The 10,604-nt window shown below is 53.1% G+C and overlaps 1 protein-coding gene and 1 long non-coding RNA gene across 2 annotated transcripts in view; one reads left to right on the plus strand and one right to left on the minus strand.

Moving 5' to 3' along the window:
- LOC113203839 (uncharacterized) overlaps window positions 1-1,215 on the plus strand; it is a 21,662-nt gene extending 20,447 nt beyond the window's left edge. Inside the window, exon 3 of the long non-coding RNA XR_003303264.2 lies at window positions 1,135-1,215. This is a non-coding gene — a long non-coding RNA (uncharacterized LOC113203839). The remainder of the gene's footprint in view (window positions 1-1,134) is intronic.
- Window positions 1,216-8,697: 7,482 nt separating this feature from the next.
- On the minus strand, window positions 8,698-10,356 carry LOC127751534 (farnesol dehydrogenase-like). Its single transcript, XM_052275221.1, has 5 exons — window positions 9,938-10,356; window positions 9,713-9,842; window positions 9,218-9,365; window positions 8,983-9,123; window positions 8,698-8,891 (listed from the first exon to the last, which is right to left on the minus strand). Exons 1-5 carry the CDS (start codon window positions 10,248-10,250, stop codon window positions 8,850-8,852), a joined length of 774 nt encoding a protein of 257 aa, XP_052131181.1. The 5' UTR covers window positions 10,251-10,356; the 3' UTR covers window positions 8,698-8,849.
- Between the last annotated feature and the right edge of the window lie 248 nt (window positions 10,357-10,604).

A 10,604-nucleotide genomic window follows, 5' to 3' on the forward strand; every position in this document is an offset into this window, starting at 1 on the left:
TGTAGTCGTCTCGGACCCGTTCCTGTCGCGAGGCGGTCTGCGCTGCTCTGCTCGAGCAGCACTCATGCCGTGCTATTACGCTTGGTCGGTTCTGGCTGACAGTGGCGGGTCTGGAATCCCCTTTCACAGAGGGCAGTGGTCCCGCCCCCGCCGAGCCCCGCGCCCCCTTCCGAGCCCGTCCCCGCGCGGCCCACGTCGACTCGTCTTCTCCTTCTCCATCTTTTCATCCGCTGCCGTTGGCTGCGTTCGAACAACTGCTCCATTTCTTTGGAACGAGGGGCCCCCCTTCAACGGCGCCTTGCTTTGGGTGAGCAGCTCGAACGCGGCCCTGACAGAAGGACAGGACGCGGAGCTGGTCTGACCTCCGACCCCTCCGCCGTGTCCGGTCCGGTACGGTCGGGTCCAAGTTGGCGTCCAGCACGGTCTGACCGCGGCGCCTTGGCGAGCCCAGCCCTAAGCCCTTACCATTGTGGGCCTCAGGTACACTGTCCCGATTCCGCAAGGATCAGGCTTCGGTAGTTTCGCTCTCGCTGAGACTTTTTATCATCTCGGACTTCTTAACGGCGCAGAAAGAATATTTGTCTGTAATGGTGTCTGATATGTTTTTGTTATTAAATTGTAACGCTTTTCAAGCTGCTTTGCTTCCTATAACAAATTAAATGTTGCTGCTTTGTTATATTTACTCAATTAATTAACAACGAATATTGTCACGGCAGCGACGATTGCATTCCATTTTCTTTGTGTTCAGTTTGGGAAGTGTCACGTGACTCGCCAGTCGTCCCCTCCTTCCTGTCCTCTGAGTTCCGTGCTTCCTCATGGTAATTGCATGGCCACCTGACTTTTCGGAGACAGAAAAAGGGGAGGGCAGTGCGGAGGCCGGCCAGCCACTTGGGCGCTACTTCCACGAGAACCGCCACGCCTCGCTCTACCTCGCTGTCTTCATCTATTTTCAATGATATGCCCAGCAAAGGGGGATGGACGTGACAAGACAGAGCATTCTTTCTATATCACTTTAAAAAAAGTCTGAGACACGTATTCGTGACAGAGCAAGCATCCGCGTCCTCGCCCTTGGTTTTCTTCTCTGCCTCTGCAGACGCATAGATTTTCACCTTTCCTCCCCTTTTTCTGTTGCAGTCAACTTCGACCATTTCCAGATCCTGCGGGCGATTGGAAAGGGCAGCTTCGGCAAGGTGAGTTGGACTTTTTGAACCAAATGTTTCTCTCTGCGGGATTATTTTTGTCTTGTTCAAGGAGAGATGCCATTGAAATTTTTGAAATTATTAATTTTCTACCCCTTTTTTTCCATTTGGTGCCTAATTTAGATTTTAACTCTTTAGTGATAGCCTAAAGCTGAAAAATTTCGGTACAGCACAGAGGCGCAGAGTCTCTCATTAAATTTGCTTACAGCCTGTCAATAAAACATTGCCACTGCGGTCTTCGTCGGTCTTCGTTTAGAACACACGATGCTGCTTGACTAGTGACGTGTGGAATTGCCGATACCACGCTTCACGCGGAAGGCAGATGTGAGCCCGCTGGCTGGAGCAGGGCGAGCAGGGGTCGTAAAGTCTATTGAGCGGAGGGCGTGACCTCCGTTCGGATCAGTTCCCCTCTGTGAAAGGTTTTCCGAATGACTTTTGCGGGAGCTTAGAGGTTCTATGGGCCGGGGAGGAAGGGCAAGGTCTCTAGGCTGGCCGTCGCACGGGTGGCCGCCAGCTCTCCGCCGCCACCGTCGTATCTGCTCCAGAATTGGAGATTCCCTCATCACTGAAGTAGTTGATAGGCATAAAGTCGGCCCCGTAGTTTGAAGTGGAATAATAATAATGGAAGAAACAGGATTGATTGCGGTTCGGGGTGACTCGAGCCGAGCAGGGGCCCAGGGGGCCGAGCCAGCCTCACTAAAGGGCTGGCCACCAGTCCCCCTCCGGCCTCTTCCCGTCGCGTCTCACGGTATTACGTGGCGCTCGGGCCAATCCCCCTCCCCGCACTCCTCGTTAACTCTTTGCCTCATTCTTCCCCTTTTCATTCGTCTTCTTTCTCCTCCCACCACCGCTCGCCACCATACCTGGCACCTGGCATCCCGCTACTATAGCCTCTCGCTCGCCACTGACTCCACTCCGCTGCTTTCCACTCTCTCTCCCCTTCCCCCTGCCGGCGCTGCTCCGGCAACTCGATCCTAACAGAGTCCATCCACCCGACCGGCATCGGTAAAATAATTAGCGGTCAGGAATTATACTCCAGCCATCACCAGGACGCGGATCAGAGCACAGCGGGCAGCTCTTCTCATTATCGTCTCTTTTCAAAATCCCTCCAAAACCCTTCAACTCCAGAACGTATCAGAGGGACTAAAAGGGGGCCTTAAACTGAAACAGTTTTTGTGCCACAGAAAAAGTATTTCAATGGAGTTGTAACAAACCAACCACAAACCTAACCCTCATGCAAAGCGCCCTGCTGGGAATTTTTCCTTCTAGAAGAGACAGTCTTGGGGACTCTCTTAAAGTGGTTTTCAGAGAAATCGTAACAGGTAAACAGCGTGTGCCTCGGCGCCACATTGCTCTGACTCAGGGTGTCGAGCGACCCTGGAATCCTTGAAAACCCGGGAAAAACCCTTGAATTAATTCGTTCGGGAAAAACCCGGGAAAAACCCTTGAATTTTGCTCAAAACCCGGGAAAAAGTGCGCACAGTCCTCGTCACTGAGCAGTTGATCTCCGTGTTTCAACTCTCTGCGCACGTCTCACCTTTTTTGTTTCCATTCCTGCTCTGTAGATGGACGAACACTTTTAGTGATATAATTTTCTGACTTTTGTTAAGAAAAGTAACCCCTATGAGCAATTTTTTGTTTCCAAAAAGTCTTTCAAAACCCTTGAATTTTGACTATTTTGCCCTGGGAAAACCCGGGAAAAACCCTTGAATTTAATATTAGGTCACCGCTCGACACCCTGTGACTGTACACTACCTACCTCTCTGCGCCAAAAGAGACGAATAGAGTGTTGATAAGAATTCTGTGTGATTCTGGCGCGGCTGAAGATCCATATCGCACTTTCGCACCATCTGCCACCTGGCCGGATATCTGCTTTGTTATTCCTCTAAAAACGACGACGCCTTGAAATTTGCTCTCTCACCCCCCGAGACTCGTTCTGATGAAACAATTAAAAATTTAAGAGGTTACGCAGATGCCAGCAGATGTCGGCGCGCCGGCAGGGTTTCTTCTTCTTCTTCTTCTTCTTCTTCTTCTTCTTCTTCTTCTTCTTCTTCTTCTTCTTCTTCTTCTTCTTCTTCATCCCCGTCTTCCTCTTCCCCATCCCCGTCTTGCTGCTTCGGTCCGTCGCCTCTTGCCCTACGCGAGCAATTTCCGCTGTAAGCTCCGTCTCGTAATGACTGGGATCCTTCTCCACGTTCTCCTTCAGAGTCTCGCAGAGTGAGACGACACGCCGGAAGCGCATGAGAGCCCGCGAGAGATGGGCCGAGAGAAGCGGAGTGGATGTTCAGCATGTCGTCATAAGAGACGTCCGTCTGACCCCTTAAATGACAATTTTGTTGGCCGATGCTTGTGGCGAACTGAACCAGATCGATCCGAACCGATTCGAACTCAAGCGGTTAGCCAGCATAGGCACTCATGCAAGGGCCTTTATCTTCAAAACAGCAGTGTGTAAACAAAAGAGCTGCTCACGTTGGGTCATGCATATATATTTTTTTCTACCTTCTTGCACTTTGGTATTGGATTCGCACCACACTTATAAAACACGTGTTCTAGTATTAGCAAATTTTTGTGTATTTTATTCTCTTGAGTAGGTTGAGCTTGTTTTGAGAAGAATGCTGGGACAAGCGCCCGCAGTCACTCAGGTAAATCAAGTACCCAAAGATTGTACTGGAACACCTCGTGCAGTGTGCCGCTGTGCGCTGCAGGTGGGTGGCACGCCCTGCTCGCCAGACGTCTAGCCGTGGCTTTGGCTTTGGGTCGTGTCGTCGAGCAGTGCGGTCGGATCCGCCGTCATAACTGCGGCCGGAGCCACGCAAACATTCTCCCAAACAAAACCAAGAATACAAAAAAACAAAAAACAAAAAAACAAAAAACAAACAAACAAACAGCAAAACAGAAAAAGTCGAAGGTAATAACGCTTGTCCGGCACTTAGCAGGTATAGCTTCGTTAGGGATCATTCAGAAATTTCGCCCGCCATTCGCCATACGAAACTCAGTTCAGCCAATGCAACACTGGAAAAACAAAGGTGCTATGTCGTGCCTCTCCAGGGGTGCTAGTCAAATTTTCTGTTTAGTGCCTCTGTAAGGACACTCTACAGGCATACTAAAAAAACGCATTTTTAAAAGACATAACATTGTGTGTCTTTTAAAGGTTGAAATTATCACTATCATTTTGTTTTTTTCCAGAACGCTCTCAGAGCGCCTGCTAGGTAGGCAACATCTTGCCTGCAGTGCATGCGTGTATTGCGGAGTTGCCTACCCCGAGTATCGCAGGCGGCATACGCTCCCGTAATTTGCCGAACGGATAAGAGGAAAAATGAACGTGCTGAAATAGTGCGGGCACATAATTAATGTTATACTTGAAACGATGAGACAAAGCAATGACTATTTTAGGAGAGCGTATATTGGATATGGCACCGCTGCTTGCAGGCGGTCGTGGCGGGTCGCTTGCAGTAACGAGCGGTGCTCAGTGCGCTGCGCGGCGGAAATAGCTTGTTCCCTGCTTTTGTTTTGCATGTCTGAGCGTTGTCCTGTGTCCGCCGTACCATTGTACATAATGCACCCCGTTACTGCACCAACCGGGCGCTCCCAGGTGCATGCTGTGCACTTCCCCGTGGCTGCCTCTCTAACCCTGCCCCACTGCTCCATTACCCATCCTCTCCACGGTAAAAACGTTGTCTCTTTTTCAAGGGGAAAAGGAAAACTTTGAGAGACTTCCTTAGTTTCGGGAAATTTCTTCAGATTTCGATAAGAAGTCTTCCCCCCAAAATGTGGCATTGTCCTTTTTTGAGAAGATTCCTCGAAATCCGAGGCGAGGGCGAGATCGGAGTTTTCCTATAATATGGGTGTTCCTTTAAAGTTTTCCCCTTTTCCTTAAATGAGACATCGTTTTTCAATTTTCTATGATCCTTATGTATGTTATTTGTACAATCGCCTTTGTGTACAACCTTCCTGCTTTGCATCAATCAGAACAATAACATCTTACTACCCAATTTTTACTGTCACGATGACATAAACACGAATCCAACTATTGTCTGGTAGTTTTCCCAAAGTCAGTTTCGCTTGGTTGATTCGTAGGTTCAAAATTTATCGATGCGGTCTATTAGGTTTTTTTACGACCCCGTTCGTGTAGCTAGTATGCCATGCCCCTCGTGCGCACCACTCGTTTCCTATGAAAAGACGCCCTTTCGTCCCCCTCGGCGGTGGCTGCGCGGCGGACGACGGAAGGGTGTAAGCGTCAACTTGACCCTCGCGGGCGCGCTTGCTCGGGGGAGAGGGGGGGGGGGCAGGGCCTTAAAGCGAGAGCAAACATTTTGTCATTCGTTGGGCGCGGGCAGGCTAACGAGTCGCTCCCCTTCCCTCCCCGCCTGCCTATGACCCCCTCCCCCGCCTTCCTTTCGCCTTTTTCTGCCGGAGGGCGTCGGCCCCGAGGCGCGCGCTTGCCTCCCGTCCGACCGACCGTCCTTGGCGCTTTGTCCGACTTAATTAAGAGCCCCGCGAACTGCAGTGGCGGCGGCGGCAGCGCTGGCGGCGGCCTCTGAGGGAGGACGGGACGATGATGGAGGCGGGTGACGGGAGGGCCGAGAGCGCCGCCGCGGCTGCGAGGGTGTTGATGATGGGGGATTAATTTTGGACTGAGGACGCGACGATGGAGGAGATGTTGATTGTCCCCCTCCCCTCTCCTCCTATCGTAGTTATCCCACTCGCTTGCTCCCACCCATGTCACCCGCTTTCCTCAAGCAGCAGGTTTCGTTAGCGGAGGGGGAGGGACGAGCAGGAGGCCGTTCAATGTTCACGCTTATGGGAATAGAACAGTCTCACGCACACATGCATACGTTTCGTCGTCAGGAGTCGTCTGTGCAGGAGAGAGAGACAAGAGAGAGAGAGAGAGAGAGAGAGAGAGAGAGAGAGAGAGAGAGAGCGCAAAAGCAGAGAGCTCGGAGTGGAAGCCGCGCGGGCCCCGCCCGGTGCCAGCGGCCCGCTCGGCTGTGTCATGGAAGCACTCAGGTGGAGCGAGGGACGGGGCGGGGACCAGGAGGCCGGCTTCATTGACAAGTAGACAGACAGGCAGGTTGACTCGCCTGGACGAGACGCGCGCGCGCACACACACACTGGCACAACCACACACACACTCACTCTCTCACACACGAGGGCGTCCCGGAGTAACAAGGGCGGTCAAACACGGCACACGTGAGGTTGACGTCCTCGCGCCGACCAACAAGCCGAGAGAGAGAGAGAGAGCACGCAAAGGGAGAAAACGTTCGCCGCTTGAGAATATCTGTCTCTCGTTAGATCTCTGATATTCAATCTCCAAGACGTAACATGCACCGTTCGTTATTCTCCTCCATCGCACAAACGGACAAAGCGGGTCGGGGGATTTTTAAATTTGTTTTTGTGGGTGAAAAGTGGAGGAGTGGAAATTGGGAGGAGTATGGTTTGATTGTTGGAATGGCGAGAGTCTGTCGGGTAACAAATAAAACACTGATTTGTGTTTCCGATGTTATTTTTGTTTTCTATTACAATTTACACTAATTTTAACTACATTTTGATTGTGGGAGAGGAGGGTTGGGGGGAAGATCGCAGCGCTCGGCAGTAGAGGTGACTTGGAGGAGAGCCGTGGTAGGGTGGGGCGGGCGTGCACTGCTGATGTGACGCACGCCTAAAATGGTGGCCATTAGACGAGCAAGCCATCGCACACTTTGGCCTCACCTCGCCTCTGCCTCTGCCTCCCCCTTGTACACGCACCCTCCCAACACCCGCCCCAGTTGGGCGTGAGGAAGGTGGAGGGGGCTGCGCTGCCGGCGCCTGGCTATGGTGTAGCTGTATAGAGAGGAGTCCGTCAAGAAGATGTAAATGTCAGGACGTTTCACCGGCACAGCCGTGAGAGTACTTGGTCGATGGAAATGAGCGCCTGCCTGCCTTTCAGTGTGCGAAGCGTGCTGTAACGGTGTAGCAGGCGATTTGTACCCGCATACCCCCGGGTACAAATCACCGCGGGCATCGGTGTACCTCCCTCCCAATAAGGAGGGGGGGTACAAATCGCCTGGGGCATGTGTACCCCCCCCCCCCCCCCAATGGGCCGGCCGCGGCCATCAGTACCCCCTTGCCAGAGAGGGGTACCATCGGCTGGGACCCCCCTGTCGACGCCCTAGTAGTACAATAGACGGTTCCCGCTGTGCCCATTTCAAGAAGGAAATCGTCACCGGAAACAGTTCTGAAATTACGGTAAAAACTAGTGCAAATGAACCTTTATAGTTACATGATGGACTTTCTCGAGGTCATCTAAGTGAAACTGTGCAGTTAAATACGAAAAATAAGCGCACTTTTCGTACTGGTTCCGGTCCTGATTTCCTTACTTCTTCTCGAACCGTGCAGAGCGGGAACCGTCTATTCGCCAGGGGTAGAAAACGCCTATTTCTACTAATGTTCCAGTTTCACTAGTTTCCCGCTTAGTTTAAGCCTTTTATGTTGATTTCGATTAATTTTCATCCTGATGATTCCCAGGCAGGTGTACACATGATTCCCGGAGTTCTTGCCCCCTCGAAGTAGAGCAATCTGGTGCAATGTTGTGATGTGCACATCTTTTTTGCTGACTTACGACACACATGAACCACTGGGGCACGCATTGACCCGAGAACAGCGGGACCCCACTAAGCACGAATACGAATAACTCACATTTTTAGTCATTTGATTTGTATCCCCTTGGTATAGGGGAACTGGCAGTATGCTGTTGGTTTCAGTCGTGCTGACACAGCAAGAGGCAACCGAGCGCCCCTTCCCCAAGAAGGGTACAGGGAGTCGGGGGCCCTAGGTACAGGGAGGAGGGGGGGGGGCAGGCTGCCATGAGATTTTCACCCCCTCGCCACAGGGGGTACAGAACACCTGGTCGGGGCGGCTGAGGTCCCTATGGCGCGTTGCGCGGAACATTAGCGATAAGATATGAATATGAGAGATATGAAAACTACGGTGAGTGCGAGGGTGAGTGTGTGTGTGGGGGGGAGGGGGTACGAATTTGCTAGGCGTCCTGTACTTCCCTACAAGGGGGTATAAATCAAATGACTTAAAGTGAGTATTCGTGTTTATTGGGATCCTGCTTTTCTGAGGTCAATGCGTGACCCGAGGTGCCCCAGTGGTTCATATATCGTAAGTCAACGAATGAAAAATTCTGTCTCGGAACGGATCATGGAAGCAGATGATAAAAATTATAGTAATGCATTCTGTTTATAATATTTCAATTGAGACTTCACGAGACGATTTAATTGCGCAAATCTTCGGGTATTTACCAATAATTTGCGCAGGTGGGTGCGCGAGCGCAACACCTGGGAATACTGGGGAAGGGGGTTATGCCATGAGTAATTTTCGGTGATAATTTCCCTTTTGACGAAAAGACAGTTCAAAAAGTCCCGCGCCCGCTGTGCACATCACAAAATTGGCACCATATTGCGCTACTCATATTTGTTGGCGCTTGTTGGCGTTCCTGTTCATCTTCAAAGAACCATTTTTTGTGTTTGAAAGGTTTTTATTGTAAGCAGCTTTTCTGTATAACACAGGTGATATTCAAAACATTTTTGCAGAGTTGACGGCGAGATTCGGGTGGTCGTCGCAGACGGCAGAGTTCGCATGTTCGCAGGTTTCCGCACCTGTCCGCGCTTAGATGAACTCTCCAGTGGCCTGGATGGTCAGCTCAGTGATCTGAAACACATCACAACCGGATTCGTATGGGACAGTCGGAGGACAGGAAAGCTCAAAGTTGCCAAAATGGCGGGGTGCGGCGGCCTGGTACCTCAACCGCGGGTGGTGAGCCGAGGACGTAGAGGGCGGCGGTGGACACGTCTTTGACCCTCAGTGCCATGTCGGCATCCGGCAGCGACTTGCGGTACCCCTCGGGCAGCATCTCGGTCTGGACGGCGCCCGGGCTGAGGCTCTGAGAACAACGCAATGAGCGGGAGTCATCGGAGGCGAGCATTGCCCGGAGTACACGGCTGCACAGGGGACTCCGTCGAGCGCCGCTCCCTTACCGTGACGCGGATCCTGAAGCCGCTCGCCTTGAGCGCCTGCAGGTCGGCGCGGAGTCCCTGGGTGAGCGCCACCGTGGCGTGCTTGCTGGCGCAGTACGCGACGGCGGACCCGAGACCGGGGGACGCGAGGATGCGGTGGCCAGCAGTGCTGCAAAGGGCGGCTTGATAAGCAATCCCACACGGCACGACCGACAAGATGATCAGGAACCAAAACAACGCCCCACTGTACCAGAGTTCGACGCTGCCCCGCTAAGCCCATAGCCCACCCAGACCCGAATTTGATTATTTGCTACAGCTAACGCTGGACGTGAAGAAGTAAAACAGAAAAACAAAAGGCGCACTGCGCATGAGCATAGACAGACACCCCCCATTCCATCCCCTGCTTCCCCCACTCCACGTCTGCGCATGAGCAGTACGCCGTTTGTTCTTCCATTTTACTTCTTCCCGTCCAGCTCTGAAAAACACTATTGTACGCGCAGCCACGTCCGCCCTCACCTGTTCATGTTGATTATGTGTCCGTCCTTGATACCGTTCCTCTTCATGCTCGCAATACCCAGAGTGCAGCCTATCATCACAGCCGAGACGTTGGTGAAGACAAGCTTCTCGGACTCTGCTGGGTCGAAATCTGCATCGGCAGACACAAAGTCAACATCATCTCTCCCAGGACGCTGGCAGTTGTTGCCTGCACCCCCCGGGAAAGTCATACGGCGTGCACTGTACCTGGGATGGCCACAAGAGGCATGATGGCGGCGTTGTTAACCAGGACGGAGATGCCGCCCAGGTTGTCGTCCACCCACTTGAAGACGCGGCACAGCTCGTCCGTGCTGGAGAGGTCGGCCTGCAGCGGCTCGAGGCGGCCGCGGAGCCCGGACAGCGAGGCGGCCTGCGCCTGGAGTCGGTCCACGCGGCGCGCCACGCCCACCACCACCATCCCGGCGCGCACCAGGTCCTCGGCGATCTGCGCGCCGATGCCGCTGCTGGCGCCCGTCACCACGGCCACGCGGCCCGCGAAGCGCTCCATGCTGAGGGACATGTCGAGGTGGAGTGACTGGTGGTGATCTGCACGCGAACCTGGCCTGCCGAGAACTGTCCGCTGAGCCGCCGGGGCGGGCCTCTACTACACGGTTCGTGTCTAGCGATTAGACGGGTGCGTTCGAGGGGACTGGCAGATGCGTCGCACGAGAGAGAGAGAGGGAGAGGGGGACTAGTTTCGCGTCCGTGTAGACGAAGTTAAGCAGCGAGGAAGTGGGCGCGAGTGGGGGGAGGGGGGCACGGGTGGCCGGGTCGCAAAATGCAAGCTGAAGGACACTACGTTATTGGACGCGGCCGAGCCGCTCCCGCCTCGCCACGTAGTCTCCTCTGCCTCCTGATTTGCTGCCCGTGTGGT

This window comes from Frankliniella occidentalis, unplaced genomic scaffold, assembly GCF_000697945.3.
Source record: "Frankliniella occidentalis isolate FOCC.00 unplaced genomic scaffold, Focc_3.1 Scaffold8, whole genome shotgun sequence".
NCBI lineage: Eukaryota > Metazoa > Arthropoda > Insecta > Thysanoptera > Thripidae > Frankliniella > Frankliniella occidentalis.